The following is a 24,530-nucleotide window of genomic DNA, read 5'->3' on the forward strand; positions in this document are numbered from 1 at the left end:
TGCAATACGAAGCACAGCCGCCGTACTGTGTATGGTGGTGTGACTGGAAAGCTGTCAGGAGCTGATCGGGGGTGCCGGGACTCGGATAGGTCATCATTATGATTTCCTGGATAGCGCCTTTAAAGAACTGGAAAACCATTTTAACGATGGCACTTGGGAGGATCTGGATGTGGTACGGAAGCATTACCCCATCAGTAAGGAAAGAAGACAAACCTTCTTGAGAAACGCTGCAGCCGTTTCCCGATTGCTTGCGCTGATGCGCTTCACCCCCTCCGGAGACTGGATGCGAATTATCTGTGGAGAAATAAAGACAGGGGTGACCTTAATGTCATAGGTACTACTATACCTAAAATGAGGTAGAATGTGACCCAAAACACATACTGGGTCCTATAACCCCCCCCCCTAAGTAAACTGTATGCTAATAGGTAATGGTGTGGGTAAGAAGCTTCAGTTTTTTCACCTGCTTTCTGATGGGTTCCTGAAATCCTGCTAACAATTTCTTCTAGACCAGGCATCCTCAAACTGCGGCCCTTCAGCTGTTGCAAAACTACAACTCCCAGCATGCCCGAACAGCCTACAGGTATCAGCCTACAGCAGGGCATTGTGGGAGTTGTAGTTTTACAACAGCTGGAGGGCCGCAGTTTGAGGGTGCCTGGTCTAGCCCAACCAGAGACATTGTAGGCACAGCCACAAGGAGTGCAGGTCCACGTCAGCGGACTCAGCTTTCTTCCTAACACCCACAGACTTCAATGGAAGGAGCTCGGCCTGTGACCCCATTCTTACTTCCTCACTGCAGCTATAGACCTGGATTGCAAAATTGGGGTCATAGGACACCCCTTGTTCATTTGGGATCAGCCATGTATGTGTCTCAGCTGAACGTGTAAGGCTACATGTACATGACAGTGAAAAATGGCTGTGCTTGATATCGCATGGGAATGGGGCTGAGCTGCGATACCAAGCAGGACCACTACACAATGGACGGCGCTGTGCTTGGCGAGTACAGGAGGGCCGCTGATCGGCGGCTGTCGGACCTCCACCGATCAGGGAAGGTTATCAGTATCCTAATCCCAGAAAACCCCTTTATGGCAACATGCACACAACCAAATGTGTTTCTGCGGTCTGCAAAAAAAAAGAAAAAGGAATGGACACGGAAACAAAATACGAGGCCTAATGTGTATATTACATGTGTGTAAGTATCATGTGGTTTTATGTAGATTACATGTGTGCATTATATGTTTACGTATCATGTAGCTGTGTTAATATTACATTACATGTCCATATTATTTGTATACTACGTGTATTATGTGCCTGTATTACATAGTTGTGTGTACATTATGTGTATTATGTAAATGTGTATATTACATGTGTGTATCAACCCTAATAAACCTATTATTTTGTGTACATTATACATGTAAGATAAATATATATGCGTGAGTGCATGACACATGTACATTACACGTGTATGCATTATACGTGTGTACATTTCACGTGTGTGCATTACACGTGTATTATACGTGCGTATTACACGTGTACTATACGGGTGTGCATTACACGCGTGTGCATTACACGCGTGTGCATTACACGCGTGTGCATTACACGCGTGTGTACTATACGTGTGTGCATTACACGTGTGTGTATTACACGTGTACTATACGTGTGTGCATTACACGCGTGCGCATTACACGCGTGCGCATTACACGCGTGTGCATTACACGCGTGCGCATTACACGCGTGTACACTATACGCGTGTACTATATGCATTACACGTGTGTGCATTACACGTGTATTATACGTGCGTATTACACGTGTACTATACGTGCGTATTACACGTGTACTATACGTGTGCATTACACGCGTGTGCATTACACGCGTGTGCATTACACGCGTGTGCATTACACACGTGTACACTATACACGTGTACTATAAGTGTGCACATTACACGTGTGTACTATACGTGTGTACATTACACGTGTGTACTATACGTGTGTACATTACACGTGTGTACTATACGTGTGTACATTACACGTGTGTGCATTACACGTGTGTGCATTACACGTGTGTGCATTACACGTGTGTGCATTACACGTGTGTGCATTACACGTGTGTGCATTACACGTGTGTGCATTACACGTGTGTGCATTACACGTGTGTGCATTACACGTGTATTATACGTGCGTATTACACGTGTACTATACGTGTGCATTACACGCGTGTGCATTACACGCGTGTGCATTACACGCGTGTGCATTACACGCGTGTACACTATACGCGTGTACTATAAGTGTGCACATTACACGTGTGTACTATACGTGTGTACATTACACGTGTGTACTATACGTGTGTACATTACACGTGTGTACTATACGTGTGTACATTACACGTGTGTACTATACGTGTGTACAATACGTGTGTACATTACACGTGTGTACTATACGTGTGTACATTACACGTGTGTACTATACGTGTGTACATTACACGTGTGTATTACACGTGTGTACATTACACGTGTGTACTATACGTGTGTACATTACACGTGTGTACTTTACACGTGTGTACTATACGTGTGTACATTACACGTGTGTACTATACGTGTGTACATTACACGTGTGTACATTACACGTGTGCATTACACGTGTGTACTATACGTGTGTACATTACACGTGTGTACATTACACGTGTGTGCATTACACGTGTGTACTATACGCGTGTGCATTACACGTGTGCATTACACGTGTGCGCTATACGCGTGTGTGCTTTACACGTGTGTACTATACGCGTGTGTACTATACGCGTGTGTACTATACGCGTGTGTACTATACGCGTGTGTACTATACGCGTGTGTACTATACGCGTGTGTACTATACGCGTGTGCATTACACGTGTGTAATATAAGTGTGCACATTACACGTGTGTACATTACATGTGTGTACTGTGTGTACTACACATGTGTACATTACACATGTGTACTATAAGTGTGTATTACACGTGTGCACATTACACATGTGTACTATATGTGTGTACATTACACGTGTGCGCATTACACGTGTACTATACATAAATGCATTACACGTGTGTACATTACACGTGTGTACATTACACATGTGTACATTATACACGTGTGTGTACATTATACACGTGTGTGTACATTATACACGTGTGTGTACATTATACACGTGTGTTTACATTATACACGTGTGTTTACATTATACACGTGTGTTTACATTATACACGTGTGTTTACATTACACACGTGTGTACTATACGTGTGTACTATATGTGTGTACATTACACACGTGTGTACATTACACACGTGTGTACATTACACACGTGTGTACATTACACACGTGTGTACATTACACGTGTGTACTATACGTGTGTACATTACACGTGTGTTCTATACGTGTGTACACTATACGTGTTTACTATAAGTGTGCACATTACACGTGTGTACTATAAGTGTGCACATTACACGTGTGTACTATAAGTGTGCACATTACGCGTGTGCACATTACACGTGTGTACTATATGTGTGCACTACACGCGCGTGCACTTTACGCGTGCGCACTACACGCGCGTGCACTACACGCGTGCGCATTACACATGTGCGCATTACACGCGTGCGCATTACACGCGTGCGCATTACACGTGTGTACTATAAGTGTGCACATTACACGTGTGTACATTACACGTGTGTACTACACGTGTGTACTACACGTGTGTACTACACGTGTGTACTACACGTGTGTATTACACATGTGTACTATACGTGTGTATATTACACGTGTGTACTTTACACATGTGTACTATACGTATGTACTTTACACGTGTGTACATTACATGTGTGTACTATATGTGTGTAGTACTCGTGTGTACATTACACGTGTGTACTATGAGTGTGTATTACACATGTGTACTATATGTGTGTACATTACACGTGTGTACATTACACGTGTGTACATTACACGTGTGTACATTACACGTGTGTACATTACACGTGTACTATGTGTGTATTACAAGTGTGTGCATTACACGTGTGTGCATTACACGTGTGTGCATTACACGTGTGTGCATTACACATGTGTGCATTACACGTGTGTGCACATTACACGTGTGTGTACATTACACGTGTACATTACACGTGTGTATTACACGTGTGTACATTACACGTGTGTATTACACGTGTGTACTATAAGTGTGTATTACACATGTGTACATTACACATGTGTGTACATTACACGTGTGTACAATATGTGTGTACATTACACATGTGTACTATACGTGTGTACTATACACGTGTGTACATTACACGTGTGTACATTACACGTGTGTACATTACACGTGTGTACTATACGTGTACATTACACATGTGTACTATACATGTGTACATTACACGTGTGTCTATACGTGTGTACTATATGTGTGTACATTACACGTGTGTATTATAAGTGTGTACATCACACGTGTGAACTATAAGTGTGTGCATTACACGCGTGTGCATTACACGCGTGTGCACATTACACGTGTGTACATTACACGTGTGTACATTACACGTGTGTACATTACACGTGTGTACATTACGTGTGTACATTACGTGTGTACATTACGTGTGTACATTACGTGTGTACATTACACGCGTGTGCATTACACGCGTGTGCACTATAAGTGTGCACATTACAGGTGTGTACATTACGTGTGTACATTACACGCGTGTGCATTACACGCGTGTGCACTATAAGTGTGCACATTACAGGTGTGTACATTACAGGTGTGTACATTACATGTGTGTACATTACATGTGTGTACATTACACATGTGTACTATACGTGTGTACATTACACATGTGTACTATACGTGTGTACATTACACGTGTACTATACATGTGTACATTACACGTGTACTATACGTGTGTACATTACACGCGTGTGCACTATATGTGTGTGCACTATACGTGTGTAAAATAAGTGTGCACATTACACGTGTGTACTATAAGTGTGCACATTACACGTGTGTACTATAAGTGTGCACATTACACGTGTGTACATTACATGTGCGTACTATATGTGCGTACTATATGTGTGTACTATACGTGTGTACATTACACGTGTGTACTATAAGTATGTATTACACTTGTGTACATTACACGTGTGTACTATACATGTGTATATTACACGTGTGTACTATGTGTGTACATTACACGTGTGTACTATACGCGTGTGCATTACACGCGTGTGCATTACACGCGTGTGCATTACACGCGTGTGCATTACACGCGTGTGCATTACACGCGTGTGCATTACACTCGTGTATTATGAGTATACATTACACACGTGTGCATTACACGTGTGTGCATTACACGCATGTGCACTATACGCATGTGTATTACATGTGTGTACATTACACATGTGTACTATTTGTGTGTACTATATGTGTGTACATTACACGTGTGTACTATACGTGTGTACTATACGTGTGTACTACACGTGTGTACTACACGTGTGTGCATTACACGTGTGTGCATTACACGTGTGTGCATTACACGTGTGTACATTACACGTGTATACATTGTGTGTAAATTACATGTGTGCTTTACATGTGTACACGTGTGTACTATACGTATGTACATTACACATGTGTACTATACGTGTGTACATTACACATGTGTACTATACGTGTGTACATTACACATGTGTACTATATGTGTGTACATTACACATGTGTACAATACGTGTGTACATTACACGTGTGTATTACAAGTGTGGGCATTACACGTGTGTATTATACGTGTATATTACGTGTGTATTACACGTGTACTATACGTGTGTACATTACACGCGTGTACTATACGTGTGTACTATACGTGTGTACTATAAGTGTGCACATTACACGTGTGTACTATAAGTGTGTATTACACGTGTGTACATTACACATGTGTACTATACGTGTGTACATTACACGTGTGTACTATACGTGTGTACATTACACGGGTGTACTATACGTGTGTGCATTAAATGTGTGTACTATACGTGTGTACATTACACGTGTACTATACGTATGTACTTTACACGTGTGTACATTACATGTGTGTACTATATGTGTGTAGTACTCGTGTGTACATTACACGTGTGTACTATGAGTGTGTATTACACATGTGTACTATATGTGTGTACATTACACGTGTGTACATTACACGTGTGTACTATAAGTGTGTACTATAAGTGTGTACTATAAGTGTGTACTATACGTGTGTACATTACATGTGTACTATGTGTGTGCATTACACGTGTGTGCATTACACGTGTGTGCATTACACGTGTGTGCATTACACGTGTGTGCATTACACGTGTGTACTATACGTGTGTACTATACGTGTGTGTACATTACACGTGTGTACATTACACGTGTGTACTATACGTGTGTACATTACATGTGTGTACTATACGTGTGTACATTACATGTGTGTACAATACATGTGTACATTACACGTGTGTACATTGCTTGTACATTACGTGTGTACATTACACGCTGTGCATTACACGCGTGTGCATTACACGCGTGTGCATTACACGCGTGTGCATTACACGCGTGTGCACTATAAGTGTGCACATTACAGGTTTGTACATTACAGGTGTGTACATTACGTGTGCACATTACACGCGTGTGCACTATAAGTGTGCACATTACAGGTGTGTACATTACATGTGTGTACATTACACGTGTGAACTATACGTGTGTACATTACACATGTGTACTATATGTGTGTACATTACACATGTACTATACGTGTGTGCATTACACGCGTGTGCACTATATGTGTGCGCACTATACGTGTGTACTATAAGTGTGCACATTACACGTGTGTACTATAAGTGTGCACATTACACGTGTGTACTATAAGTGTGCACATTACACGTGTGTACTATAAGTGTGCACATTACACGTGTGTACTATAAGTGTGCACATTACACGTGTGTACTATAAGTGTGCACATTACACGTGTGTACATTACATGTGCGTACTATATGTGCGTACTATACGTGTGTACATTACACGTGTGTACTATAAGTGTGTATTACACTTGTGTACATTACACATGTGTACTATACATGTGTATATTACACGTGTGTACTATATGTGTGTACATTGTGTGTACATTACACGTGTGTACTATAAGTGTGTATTACACGTGTGTACTATACGTGTACATTACATGTGTGTACATTACATGTGTGTACTATGTGTGTACATTACACGTGTGTACTATACGTGTGTACATTACTATATGTGCGTACTATAAGTGTGTACTATACACGTGTGCATTACACACGTGTGCATAACACACGTGTGTACATTACACGCGTGTGCATTACACGCATGTGCACTATACGCGTGTATTACATGTGTGTACATTACACATGTGTACTATTTGTGTGTACTATACGTGTGTACATTACACGTGTGTGCATTACACGTGTGTGCATTACACATGTGTGCATTACACGTGTGTACATTACACGTGTGTACATTACACGTGTATACTTTGTGTGTACATTACATGTGTGCATTACACGTGTACACGTGTGTACTATACGTGTGTACATTACACATGTGTACTATACGTGTGTGCATTACACGTGTGTACTATACGTGTGTACATTACACGCGTGTACTATACGTGTGTACATTACACGCGTGTACTATACGTGTGTACATTACACGCGTGTACTATACGTGTGTACATTACACGCGTGTACTATACGTGTGTACATTACACGCGTGTACTATACGTGTGTACATTACACGCGTGTACTATACGTGTGTACATTACACGAGTGTACTATACGTGTGTACATTACACGAGTGTACTATACGTGTGTACATTACTATATGTGTGTACTATAAGTGTGTACTATACGTGTGCATTACACGCGTGTGCATTACACGCGTGTGCATTACACGCGTGTGCATTACACGCGTGTGCATTACACGCGTGTGCATTACACGCGTGTGCATTACACGCGTGTGCATTACACGCGTGTGCATTACACGCGTGTGCACTACACGCGTGTGCACTACACGCGTGTGCACTACACGCGTGTGCATTACATGTGTGTACATTACACATGTGTACTATTTGTGTGTACATTACACGTGTGTACATTACACGTGTGTACTATACGTGTGCATTACACGTGTGTGCATTACACGTGTGTGCATTACACGTGTGTGCATTACACGTGTGTGCATTACACGTGTATACATTACATGTGTATACATTACATGTGTACATTACATGTGTGCATTACACGTGTGTACATTACACATGTGTACTATACGTGTGTACATTACACGTGTACTATATGTGTGTACATTACACATGTGTACAATACGTGTGTACATTACACGTGTGTATTACAAGTGTGGGCATTACACATGTGTATTATACGTGTATATTACATGTGTATTACACATGTACTATACGTGTGTACATTACACGCGTGTACATTACACGCGTGTGCACTATACGTGTGTACTATACGTGTGTACTATACGTGTGTACTATACGTGTGCACATTACACACGTGTGTACTATAAGTGTGTATTACACGTGTGTACATTACACTCCTGTACTATACGTGTGTACATTACACTCGTGTACTATACGTGTGTACATTACACGCGTGTACTATACGTGTGTGCATTAAATGTGTACTATACGTGTGTACATTACACATGTGCACTATACGTGTGTACGTTACACATGTGTATTATACATGTGTACTATACGTGAGTACATTACATGTGTGTACTATACATGTGTACATTACATGTGTGTACATTACACGTGTGTACTATGTGTGTACATTACACATGTGTACTATACGCGTGTGCATTACACGCGTGTGCATTACACGCGTGTGCATTACACGCGTGTGCATTACACGCGTGTGCATTACACGCGTGTGCATTACACGCGTGTGCATTACACGCGTGTGCATTACACGCGTGTGCATTACACGCGTGTGCATTACACGCGTGTGCATTACACGCGTGTGCATTACACGCGTGTGCATTACACGCGTGTGCATTACACGCGTGTGCACATTACACGTGTGTGCATTACACGCGTGTGCACATTACACGTGTGTACATTACACGTGTGTGCATTACACGTGTATTACACATGTACTATACGTGTATGCATTACACGTGTGTGCATTACACGCGTGTGCACTATAAGTGTGTATTACATGTGTGTACATTACACGTGTGTACTATAAGTGTGTATTGCACATGTGTACTATATGTGTGTACATTACACGTGTGTACATTACACGTGTGTACATTACACGTGTGTACTATAAGTGTGTACTATAAGTGTGTACTATAAGTGTGTACTATACGTGTGTACATTACATGTGTACTATGTGTGTGCATTACACGTGTGTGCATTACACGTGTGTGCATTACACGTGTGTACTATACGTGTGTGTACATTACACGTGTGTATTACACGTGTGTATTACACGTGTGTACATTACACATGTGTACTATAAGTGTGTATTACACGTGTGTACATTACACGTGTGTACATTACACGTGTGTACATTACACGTGTGTACATTATTTGTACATTACACGCGTGTGCATTACACGCGTGTGCATTACACGCGTGTGCATTACACGCGTGTGCATTACACGCGTGTGCATTACACGCGTGTGCATTACACGCGTGTGCATTACACGCGTGTGCATTACACGCGTGTGCATTACACGCGTGTGCATTACACGCGTGTGCATTACACGCGTGTGCATTACACGCGTGTGCATTACACGCGTGTGCATTACACGCGTGTGCATTACACACGTGTGCATTACACGCGTGTGCACTATAAGTGTGCACATTACAGGTTTGTACATTACAGGTGTGTACATTACGTGTGCACATTACACGCGTGTGCATTACACGCGTGTGCACTATAAGTGTGCACATTACAGGTGTGTACATTACATGTGTGTACATTACACGTGTGTGCTATACGTGTGTACATTACACATGTGTACTATATGTGTGTACATTACACATGTACTATACGTGTGTGCATTACACGCGTGTGCATTACACGTGTGTGCATTACACGTGTGTGCATTACACTTGTGTGCATTACACTTGTGTGCATTACACGTGTGTGCATTACACGTGTGTACATTACACGTGAGTACATTACACGTGTGTACATTACACGTGTGTATACTTTGTGTGTACATTACATGTGTGCATTACACGTGTACACGTGTGTACTATACGTGTGTACATTACACATGAGAACTATATGTGTGTACATTACACATGTGTACAATACGTGTGTACATTACACGTGTGTATTACAAGTGTGGGCATTACACGTGTGTATTATACGTGTGTATTACATGTGTACTATACGTGTGTACATTACACGCGTGTGCATTACACGTGTGTGCTATACGTGTGTACTATACGTGTGTACTATAAGTGTGCACATTACACGTGTGTACTATAAGTGTGTATTACACGTGTGTACTATAAGTGTGCACATTACACGTGTGTACTATAAGTGTGTATTACATGTGTGTACATTACACATGTGTACTATACGTGTGTACATTACACGTGTGTACTATACGTGTGTACATTACACGCGTGTACTATACGTGTGTGCATTACACGCGTGTACTATACGTGTGTACATTACACATGTGTACTATACGTGTGTACGTTACACGTGTGTACTATACGTGTGTACTTTACACGTGTGTACTTTACACGTGTGTACTATGTGTGTACATTACATGTGTGTACATTACACGTGTGTACATTACACGTGTGTACATTACACGTGTGTACATTACACATGTGAACATTACTATACGTGTACATTACACGTGTGTACTATACGCGTGTGTACTATTGCGTGTGCATTACATGCGTGTGCATTACACGAGTGTGCATTACACGCGTGTGCACATTACACGTGTGCACATTACACGTGTGCACATTACACGTGTGTACATTACACGTGTGTACATTACACATGTGTACTATACATGTGTACATTACACGTGTGTATTACAAGTGTGTATTACACTTGTGTACATTACACATGTGTACTATACATGTGTATATTACATGTGTGTACTATATGTGTGTACATTACACATGTGTACTATACGTGTGTACATTACACGTGTGTACTATAAGTGTGTATTACATGTGTGTACTATACGTGTGTACTATACGTGTACATTACATGTGTGTACATTACACGTGTGTACTATGTGTGTACATTACACGTGTGTACTATACGTGTGTACATTACTATATGTGTGTACTATAAGTGTGTACTATACGTGTGCATTACACGCGTGTGCATTACACGCGTGTGCATTACACGCGTGTGCATTACACGTGTGTGCATTACACGTGTGTGCATTACACGTGTGTGCATTACACGTGTGTGCATTACACGTGTGTGCATTACACGTGTATACTTTGTGTGTAAATTACATGTGTGCATTACATGTGTGCATTACACGTGTGTACATTACACATGTGTACTAGACGTGTACTATACGTGTGTACATTACACGTGTACTATATGTGTGTACATTACACATGTGTACAATACGTGTGTACATTACACGTGTGTATTACAAGTGTGGGCATTACACGTGTGTATTATACGTGTATATTACGTGTGTATTACACGTGTACTATACGTGTGTACATTACACGCGTGTGCACTATACGTGTGTGCACTATACGTGTGTACTATACGTGTGTACTATACGTGTGCACATTACACGTGTGTATTACACGTGTGTACATTACACTCGTGTACTATACGTGTGTACATTACACTCGTGTACTATACGTGTGTACATTACACGCGTGTACTATACGTGTGTGCATTAAATGTGTACTATACGTGTGTACATTACACATGTGCACTATACGTGTGTACGTTACACATGTGTACTATACGTGTGTACTATACGTGTGTACATTACACGTGTGTACTATACATGTGTACATTACACGTGTGTACATTACACGTGTGTACTATGTGTGTACATTACACATGTGTACATTACTATACGTGTGTACATTACACATGTGTACTATACGCGTGTGCATTACACGCGTGTGCACATTACAGGTGTGCACATTACAGGTGTGCACATTACAGGTGTGCACATTACACGTGTGCACATTACACGTGTGCACATTACACGTGTGCACATTACACGTGTGTACTATACATGTGTACATTACACGTGTGTATTACACGTGTGTACATTACACGTGTGTGTATTACACGTGTACTATACGTGTATGCATTACACGTGTGTGCATTACACGAGTGTGCACTATACGTGTGTGCACTATAAGTGTGTATTACGTGTGTACATTACACGTGTGTACTATAAGTGTGTATTACACATGTGTACTATATGTGTGTACATTACACGTGTGTACATTACACATGTGTACTATACGTGTGTACATTACACGTGTGTACTATACGTGTGTACATTACAAGTGTGTACTATACGTGTGTACATTACATGTGTGTACAATATGTGTGTACATTACACGTGTGTACTATACATGTGTACTATACATGTGTGTACATTACACGTGTGTACAATATGTGTGTACATTACACGTGTGTACTATACGTGTGTACTATACACGTGTGTACCTTACACGTGTGTACATTACACGTGTGTACATTACACGTGTGTACATTACACGTGTGTCTATACATGTGTACATTACATGTGTGTACTATATGTGTGTACATTACACTGGGGAATTATAAGTGTGTACATCACACGTGTGTACTATAAGTGTGTGCATTACACGCGTGTGCATTACACGCGTGTGCACATTACAGGTGTGTACATTACAGGTTTGTACATTACATGTGTGTACTATATGTGTGTACTATATGTGTGTACTATACATGTGTACATTACACGTGTGTACATTGCTTGTACATTACGTGTGTACATTACACGCGTGTGCATTACACGCTGTGCATTACACGCGTGTGCATTACAAGCAAGTGCATTACACGCGTGTGCACTATAAGTGTGCACATTACAGGTTTGTACATTACAGGTGTGTACATTACGTGTGCACATTACACGCGTGTGCATTACACGCGTGTGCACTATAAGTGTGCACATTACAGGTGTGTACATTACATGTGTGTACATTACACGTGTGTACTATACGTGTGTACATTACACATGTGTACTATATGTGTGTACATTACACATGTACTATACGTGTGTGCATTACACGCGTGTGCACTATATGTGTGCGCACTATACGTGTGTACTATAAGTGTGCACATTACACGTGTGTACTATATGTGTGCGCACTATACGTGTACTATAAGTGTGCACATTACATGTGTGTACTTTAAGTGTGCACATTACACGTGTGTACTATAAGTGTGCACATTACACGTGTGTACATTACACGTGTGTACTATACGTGTACATTACACGTGTGTACATTACACGTGTGTGCTTTACACGTGTGTACTATACACGTGTGTACTATACGCGTGTGTACTATACGCGTGTGTACTATACGCGTGTGTACTATACGCGTGTGTACTATACGCGTGTGTACTATACGCGTGTGTACTATACGCGTGTGTACTATACGCGTGTGCATTAGGCGCATGTGCATTACACGTGTGTAATATAAGTGTGCACATTACACGTGTGTACATTACATGTGTGTACTGTGTGTACTACACATGTGTACATTACACATGTGTACTATAAGTGTGTATTACACGTGTGCACATTACACATGTGTACTATATGTGTGTACATTACACGTGTGCGCATTACACGTGTACTATACATAAATGCATTACACGTGTGTACATTACACGTGTGTACATTACACATGTGTACATTATACACGTGTGTGTACATTATACACGTGTGTGTACATTATACACGTGTGTGTACATTATACACGTGTGTTTACATTATACACGTGTGTTTACATTATACACGTGTGTTTACATTATACACGTGTGTTTACATTACACACGTGTGTACTATACGTGTGTACTATACGTGTGTACATTACACACGTGTGTACATTACACACGTGTGTACATTACACACGTGTGTACATTACACGTGTGTTCTATCTGTGTGTACACTATACGTGTGTACTATAAGTGTGCACATTACACGTGTGTACTATAAGTGTGCACATTACACGTGTGTACTATAAGTGTGCACATTACACGTGTGTACTATAAGTGTGCACATTACACGTGTGTACTATAAGTGTGCACATTACGCGTGTGCACATTACACGTGTGTACTATATGTGTGCCCTACACGCGCGTGCACTACACGCGCGTGCACTTTACGCGTGCGCACTACACGCGCGTGCACTTTACGCGTGCGCATTACACATGTGCGCATTACACATGTGCGCATTACACGCGTGTGCATTACACGCGTGTGCATTACACGTGTGTACTACACGTGTGTACTATAAGTGTGCACATTACACGTGTGTACATTACATGTGTGTACTACACGTGTGTACTACACGTGTGTACTATAAGTGTATTCCACATGTGTACTATACGTGTGTATATTACACGTGTGTACATTACACGTGTGTACTTTACACATGTGTACTATACGTATGTACTTTACACGTGTGTACATTACATGTGTGTACTATATGTGTGTAGTACTCGTGTGTACATTACACGTGTGTACTATGAGTGTGTATTACACATGTGTACTATATGTGTGTACATTACACGTGTGTACATTACACGTGTGTACTATACGTGTGTACATTACACGTGTGTACATTACACGTGTACTATGTGTGTATTAAAAGTGTGTGCATTACACGTGTGTGCATTACACATGTGTGCATTACACATGTGTGCACATTACACGTGTGTGTACATTACACGTGTACATTACACGTGTGTATTACACGTGTGTACATTACACGTGTGTACTATAAGTGTGTATTACACGTGTGTACATTACAAATGTGTGTACATTACACGTGTGTACAATATGTGTGTACAATACACATGTGTACTATACGTGTGTACATTACACGTGTGTACATTACACGTGTGTACATTACACGTGTGTACATTACACGTGTGTACATTACACGTGTGTACATTACACGTGTACATTACACATGTGTACTATACATGTGTACATTACACGTGTGTCTATACATGTGTGTACTATATGTGTGTACATTACACGTGTGTATTATAAGTGTGTACATCACACGTGTGTACTATAAGTGTGTGCATTACACGCGTGTGCACATTACAGGTTTGTACATTACATGTGTGTACTATATGTGTGTACTATATGTGTGTACATTACACGTGTGTACATTACACATGTGTACATTACGTGTGTACATTACGCGTGTGCATTACACGCGTGTGCATTACACGCGTGTGCACTATAAGTGTGCACATTACAGGTGTGTACATTACGTGTGTACATTACACGCGTGTGCATTACACGCGTGTGCACTATAAGTGTGCACATTACAGGTGTGTACATTACAGGTGTGTACATTACACATGTGTACTATACGTGTGTACATTACACATGTGTACTATACGTGTGTACATTACACATGTGTACTATACGTGTGTACATTACACATGTGTACTATACATGTGTACATTACACGTGTACTATACGTGTGTACATTACACACGTGTGCATTACACTCATGTGCACTATATGTGTGTGCACTATACGTGTGTAAAATAAGTGTGCACATTACACGTGTGTACTATAAGTGTGCACATTACACGTGTGTACTATAAGTGTGCACATTACACGTGTGTACATTACATGTGCGTACTATATGTGTGTACTATACGTGTGTACATTACACGTGTGTACTATAAGTATGTATTACACTTGTGTACATTACACGTGTGTACTATACATGTGTATATTACACGTGTGTACTATGTGTGTACATTACACGTGTGTACTATACGCGTGTGCAATACACATGAGAACTATATGTGTGTACATTACACATGTGTACAATACGTGTGTACATTACACGTGTGTATTACAAGTGTGGGCATTACACGTGTGTATTATACGTGTATATTACATGTGTATTACATGTGTACTATACGTGTGTACATTACACGCGTGTACTATACGTGTGTACTATAAGTGTGTACTATAAGTGTGTACATTACACGTGTGTACTATACGTGTGTACATTACACGGGTGTACTATACGTGTGTGCATTAAATGTGTGTACTATACGTGTGTACATTACACGTGTACTATACGTATGTACTTTACACGTGTGTACATTACATGTGTGTACTATATGTGTGTAGTACTCGTGTGTACATTACACGTGTGTACTATGAGTGTGTATTACACATGTGTACTATATGTGTGTACATTACACGTGTGTACATTACACCTGTGTACATTACACGTGTGTACTATAAGTGTGTACTATAAGTGTGTACTATAAGTGTGTACTATACGTGTGTACATTACATGTGTACTATGTGTGTGCATTACACGTGTGTGCATTACACGTGTGTGCATTACACGTGTGTGCATTACACGTGTGTACTATACGTGTGTGTACATTACACGTGTGCATTACACGTGTGTACATTACACGTGTGTACATTACACATGTGTACTATACGTGTGTACATTACATGTGTGTACTATACGTGTGTACATTACATGTGTGTACTATACATGTGTACATTACACGTGTGTACATTACGTGTGTACATTACACGCGTGTGCATTACACGCGTGTGCATTACACGCGTGTGCACTATAAGTGTGCACATTACAGGTTTGTACATTACAGGTGTGTACATTACGTGTGCACATTACACGCGTGTGCACATTACAGGTGTGTACATTACATGTGTGTACATTACACGTGTGAACTATACGTGTGTACATTACACATGTGTACTATATGTGTGTACATTACACATGTACTATACGTGTGTGCATTACACGCGTGTGCATTACACGCGTGTGCATTACACGCGTGTGCACTATAAGTGTGCGCACTATACGTGTGTACTATAAGTGTGCGCACTATACGTGTGTACTATAAAAGTGCACATTACACGTGTGTACTATAAGTGTGCACATTACACGTGTGTACTATAAGTGTGCACATTACACGTGTGTACTATAAGTGTGCACATTACACTTGTGTACTATAAGTGTGCACATTACACGTGTGTACTATAAGTGTGCACATTACACGTGTGTACTATAAGTGTGCACATTACACGTGTGTACTATACGTGTGTACATTACACGTGTGTACTATAAGTGTGTATTACACTTGTGTACATTACACATGTGTACTATACATGTGTATATTACACGTGTGTACTATATGTGTGTACATTGTGTGTACATTACACATGTGTACTATAAGTGTGTATTACACGTGTGTACTATACGTGTACATTACATGTGTGTACTATGTGTGTACATTACACGTGTGTACTATACGTGTGTACATTACTATATGTGCGTACTATAAGTGTGTACTATACACGTGTGCATAACACACGTGTGCATAACACACGTGTGCATAACACACGTGTGCATAACACACGTGTGCATAACACACGTGTGCATAACACACGTGTGCATAACACACGTGTGCATAACACACATGTGCATTACACGTGTGTACATTACACGCGTGTGCATTACACGCATGTGCACTATACGCGTGTATTACATGTGTGTACATTACACATGTGTACTATTTGTGTGTACTATACGTGTGTACATTACACGTGTGTGCATTACACGTGTGTGCATTACACATGTGTGCATTACACATGTGTGCATTACACGTGTGTACATTACACGTGTGTACATTACACGTGTGTACATTACACGTGTGTACATTACACGTGTGTACATTACACGTGTATACATTACACGTGTATACTTTGTGTGTACATTACATGTGTGCATTACACGTGTACACGTGTGTACTATACGTGTGTACATTACACATGTGTACTATACGTGTGTACATTACACGTGTGTATTACAAGTGTGGGCATTACACGTGTGTATTATACGTGTATATTACGTGTGTATTACACGTGTACTATACGTGTGTACATTACACGCGTGTGCATTACACGTGTGTGTACTATAAGTGTGCACATTACACGTGTGTACTATAAGTGTGTATTACACATGTGTACATTACACATGTGTACTATACGTGTGTACATTACACGTGTGTACTATACGTGTACTATACGTGTGTGCATTACACGCGTGTACTATACGTGTGTGCATTACACGCGTGTACTATACGTGTGTACATTACACGCGTGTACTATACGTGTGTACATTACACGTGTGTACTATGTGTGTACATTACTATATGTGTGCACTATACGTGTGCACTATACGTGTGCATTACACGCGTGTGCATTACACGCGTGTGCATTACACGCGTGTGCATTACACGCATGTGCACTACACGCGTGTATTACATGTGTGTACATTACACATGTGTACTATTTGTGTGTACATTACACGTGTGTACATTACACGTGTGTACTATACGTGTGTGCATTACACGTGTGTGCATTACACGTGTGTGCATTACACGTGTGTGCATTACACGTGTGTGCATTACACGTGTGTGCATTACACGTGTGTGCATTACACGTGTGTGCATTACACGTGTATACATTACATGTGTATACTTTGTGTGTACATTACATGTGTGCATTACATGTGTGCATTACACGTGTGTACATTACACATGTGTACTATACGTGTGTACATTACACGTGTACTATATGTGTGTACATTACACATGTGTACAATACGTGTGTACATTACACATGTGTACAATACGTGTGTACATTACACGTGTGTATTACAAGTGTGGGCATTACACATGTGTATTATACGTGTATATTACACGTGTACTATACGTGTGTACATTACACGCGTGTGCATTACACGCGTGTGCACTATACGTGTGTACTATACGTGTGTACTATACGTGTGCACATTACACGTGTGTACTATAAGTGTGTATTACACGTGTGTACATTACACTCCTGTACTATATGTGTGTACATTACACGCGTGTACTATACGTGTGTGCATTAAATGTGTACTATACATGTGTACATTACACATGTGCACTATACGTGTGTACGTTACACATGTGTATTATACGTGTGTACTATACGTGAGTACATTACATGTGTGTACTATACATGTGTACATTACATGTGTGTACATTACACGTGTGTACTATGTGTGTACATTACACATGTGTACATTACTATACGTGTGTACATTACACATGTGTACATTACACGTGTGTACTATACGCGTGTGCATTACACGCGTGTGCATTACACGCGTGTGCATTACACGCGTGTGCACTACACGCGTGTGCATTACACGCGTGTGCACTACACGCGTGTGCACTACACGCGTGTGCACTACACGCGTGTGCATTACACGCGTGTGCATTACACGCGTGTGCATTACACGCGTGTGCATTACACGCGTGTGCATTACACGCGTGTGCACATTACAGGTGTGCACATTACAGGTGTGCACATTACACGTGTACATTACACGTGTGTATTACACGTGTGTATTACACGTGTGTACATTACACGTGTATTACACATGTACTATACGTGTATGCATTACACGTGTGTGCATTACACGCGTGTGCACTATAAGTGTGTATTACATGTGTGTACATTACACGTGTGTACTATGAGTGTGTATTGCACATGTGTACTATATGTGTGTACATTACACGTGTGTACATTACACGTGTGTACATTACACGTGTGTACTATAAGTGTGTACTATAAGTGTGTACTATAAGTGTGTACTATACATGTGTACATTACATGTGTACTATGTGTGTGCATTACACGTGTGTGCATTACACGTGTGTACTATACGTGTGTGTACATTACACGTGTGTATTACACGTGTGTACATTACACATGTGTACTATAAGTGTGTATTACACGTGTGTACATTACACATGTGTACTATACATGTGTACATTACACGTGTGTACATTACACATGTGTACTATACGTGTGTACTATACGTGTGTACTATACGTGTACATTACATGTGTGTACATTACATGTGTGTACTATGTGTGTACATTACACGTGTGTACTATACATGTGTACATTACTATATGTGCGTACTATAAGTGTGTACTATACACGTGTGCATTACACACGTGTGCATTACACGCGTGTACATTACACGCGTGTGCATTACACGCGTGTGCATTACACGCGTGTGCATTACACGCGTGTGCATTACACGCGTGTGCATTACACGCGTGTGCACTACACGCGTGTGCACTATACGCGTGTATTACATGTGTGTACATTACACATGTGTACTATTTGTGTGTACTATACGTGTGTGCATTACACGTGTGTGCATTACACGTGTGTGCATTACACGTGTGTGCATTACACGTGTGTGCATTACACGTGTGTGCATTACACGTGTGTGCATTACACGTGTGTATACTTTGTGTGTACATTACATGTGTGCATTACACGTGTACACGTGTGTACTATACGTGTGTACATTACACATGAGAACTATATGTGTGTACATTACACATGTGTACAATACGTGTGTACATTACACGTGTGTATTACAAGTGTGGGCATTACACGTGTGTATTATACGTGTATATTACACGTGTACTATACGTGTGTACATTACACGCGTGTGCATTACACGTGTGTGCACTATACGTGTGCACTATACGTGTGTACTATAAGTGTGCACATTACACGTGTGTACTATAAGTGTGTATTACACGTGTGTACTATAAGTGTGCACATTACACGTGTGTACTATAAGTGTGTATTACACGTGTGTACATTACACATGTGTACTATACGTGTGTACATTACACGTGTGTACTATACGTGTGTACATTACACGCGTGTACATTACACGCGTGTGCATTACACGCGTGTGCATTACACGCGTGTGCACTATACGTGTGTACTATAAGTGTGCACATTACACGTGTGTACTATAAGTGTGTATTACACGTGTGTACATTACACTCCTGTACTATACGTGTGTACATTACACGCGTGTACTATACGTGTGTGCATTAAATGTGTACTATACGTGTGTACATTACACATGTGCACTATACGTGTGTACGTTACACATGTGTATTATACGTGTGTACTATACGTGAGTACATTACATGTGTGTACTATACATGTGTACATTACATGTGTGTACATTACACGTGTGTACTATGTGTGTACATTACACATGTGTACATTACTATACGTGTGTACATTACACATGTGTACTATACGCGTGTGCATTACACGCGTGTGCATTATACGCGTGTGCATTACACGCGTGTGCATTACACGCGTGTGCATTACACAGGTGTGCACATTACAGGTGTGCACATTACAGGTGTGCACATTACAGGTGTGCACATTACAGGTGTACATTACACGTGTGTATTACACGTGTGTACATTACACGTGTGTGCATTACACGTGTATTACACATGTACTATACGTGTATGCATTACACGTGTGTGCATTACACGCGTGTGCACTATAAGTGTGTATTACATGTGTGTACATTACACGTGTGTACTATGAGTGTGTATTGCACATGTGTACTATATGTGTGTACATTACACGTGTGTACATTACACGTGTGTACTATAAGTGTGTACTATAAGTGTGTACTATAAGTGTGTACTATAAGTGTGTACTATAAGTGTGTACTATACGTGTGTACATTACATGTGTACATTACATGTGTACATTACATGTGTACTACGTGTGTGCATTACACGTGTGTGCATTACACGTGTGTACTATACATGTGTGAACATTACATGTGTGTATTACACGTGTGTATTACACGTGTGTACATTACACATGTGTACTATAAGTGTGTATTACACATGTGTACTATACATGTGTACATTACACGTGTGTACATTACACATGTGTACTATACGTGTGTACTATACGTGTACATTACATGTGTGTACATTACATGTGTGTACTATGTGTGTACATTACACGTGTGTACTATACGTGTGTACATTACTATATGTGCGTACTATAAGTGTGTACTACACACGTCTGCATTACACGCGTGTGCATTACACGCGTGTGCATTACACGCGTGTGCACAACACGCGTGTGCACTATACGCGTGTATTACATGTGTGTACATTACACATGTGTACTATACGTGTGTGCATTACACGTGTGTGCATTACACGTGTGTGCATTACACGTGTGTGCATTACACGTGTGTGCATTACACGTGTGTGCATTACACGTGTGTATACTTTGTGTGTACATTACATGTGTGCATTACACGTGTACACGTGTGTACTATACGTGTGTACATTACACATGAGAACTATATGTGTGTACATTACACATGTGTACAATACGTGTGTACATTACACATGTGTACAATACGTGTGTACATTACACGTGTGTATTACAAGTGTGGGCATTACACGTGTGTATTATACGTGTATATTACGTGTGTATTACACGTGTACTATACGTGTGTACATTACACGCGTGTACTATACGTGTGTACTATACGTGTGTACTATAAGTGTGTACATTACACGTGTGTACTATACGTGTGTACATTACACGGGTGTACTATACGTGTGTGCATTAAATGTGTGTACTATACGTGTGTACATTACACGTGTACTATACGTATGTACTTTACACGTGTGTACATTACATGTGTGTACTATATGTGTGTAGTACTCGTGTGTACATTACACGTGTGTACTATGAGTGTGTATTACACATGTGTACTATATGTGTGTACATTACACGTGTGTACATTACACCTGTGTACATTACACGTGTGTACATTACACGTGTGTACTATAAGTGTGTACTATAAGTGTGTACTATACGTGTGTACATTACATGTGTACTATGTGTGTGCATTACACGTGTGTGCATTACACGTGTGTGCATTACACGTGTGTGCATTACACGTGTGTGCATTACACGTGTGTGCATTACACGTGTGTACTATACGTGTGTGTACATTACACGTGTGCATTACACGTGTGTACATTACACGTGTGTACATTACACATGTGTACTATACGTGTGTACATTACATGTGTGTACTATACGTGTGTACATTACATGTGTGTACTATACATGTGTACATTACACGTGTGTACATTACGTGTGTACATTACACGCGTGTGCATTACACGCGTGTGCATTACACGCGTGTGCACTATAAGTGTGCACATTACAGGTTTGTACATTACAGGTGTGTACATTACGTGTGCACATTACACGCGTGTGCACATTACAGGTGTGTACATTACATGTGTGTACATTACACGTGTGAACTATACGTGTGTACATTACACATGTGTACTATATGTGTGTACATTACACATGTACTATACGTGTGTGCATTACACGCGTGTGCATTACACGCGTGTGCACTATATGTGTGCGCACTATACGTGTGTACTATAAGTGTGCGCACTATACGTGTGTACTATAAAAGTGCACATTACACGTGTGTACTATAAGTGTGCACATTACACGTGTGTACTATAAGTGTGCACATTACACGTGTGTACTATAAGTGTGCACATTACACTTGTGTACTATAAGTGTGCACATTACACGTGTGTACTATAAGTGTGCACATTACACGTGTGTACTATAAGTGTGCACATTACACGTGTGTACTATAAGTGTGCACATTACACGTGTGTACATTACATGTGCGTACTATATGTGTGTACTATACGTGTGTACATTACACGTGTGTACTATAAGTGTGTATTACACTTGTGTACATTACACATGTGTACTATACATGTGTATATTACACGTGTGTACTATATGTGTGTACATTGTGTGTACATTACACATGTGTACTATAAGTGTGTATTACACGTGTGTACTATACGTGTACATTACATATACGTGTACTATACGTGTGTGCATTACACGCGTGTACTATACGTGTGTGCATTACACGCGTGTACTATACGTGTGTACATTACACGCGTGTACTATACGTGTGTACATTACACGTGTGTACTATGTGTGTACATTACACGAGTGTACTATACGTGTGTACATTACTATATGTGTGCACTATATGTGTGCACTATACGTGTGCATTACACGCGTGTGCATTACACGCGTGTGCATTACACGCGTGTGCATTACACGCATGTGCACTACACGCGTGTATTACATGTGTGTACATTACACATGTGTACTATTTGTGTGTACATTACACGTGTGTACATTACACGTGTGTACTATACGTGTGTGCATTACACGTGT

At 40.6% G+C, this 24,530-nt stretch overlaps 1 protein-coding gene across 1 annotated transcript in view; it reads right to left on the reverse strand.

The window, feature by feature from the left end:
* The window catches only part of NPLOC4 (NPL4 homolog, ubiquitin recognition factor), a 104,465-nt gene that overhangs the window by 32,689 nt on the left and 47,246 nt on the right, over positions 1 to 24,530 (reverse strand). Inside the window, exon 2 of the mRNA XM_040436670.1 lies at positions 214 to 294. Within this exon, the coding sequence (XP_040292604.1) occupies positions 214 to 294 (81 nt within the window). The remainder of the gene's footprint in view (positions 1 to 213; positions 295 to 24,530) is intronic.

This window comes from Bufo bufo, chromosome 6, assembly GCF_905171765.1.
Source record: "Bufo bufo chromosome 6, aBufBuf1.1, whole genome shotgun sequence".
In the NCBI taxonomy this organism is placed as follows: Eukaryota; Metazoa; Chordata; class Amphibia; order Anura; family Bufonidae; genus Bufo; species Bufo bufo.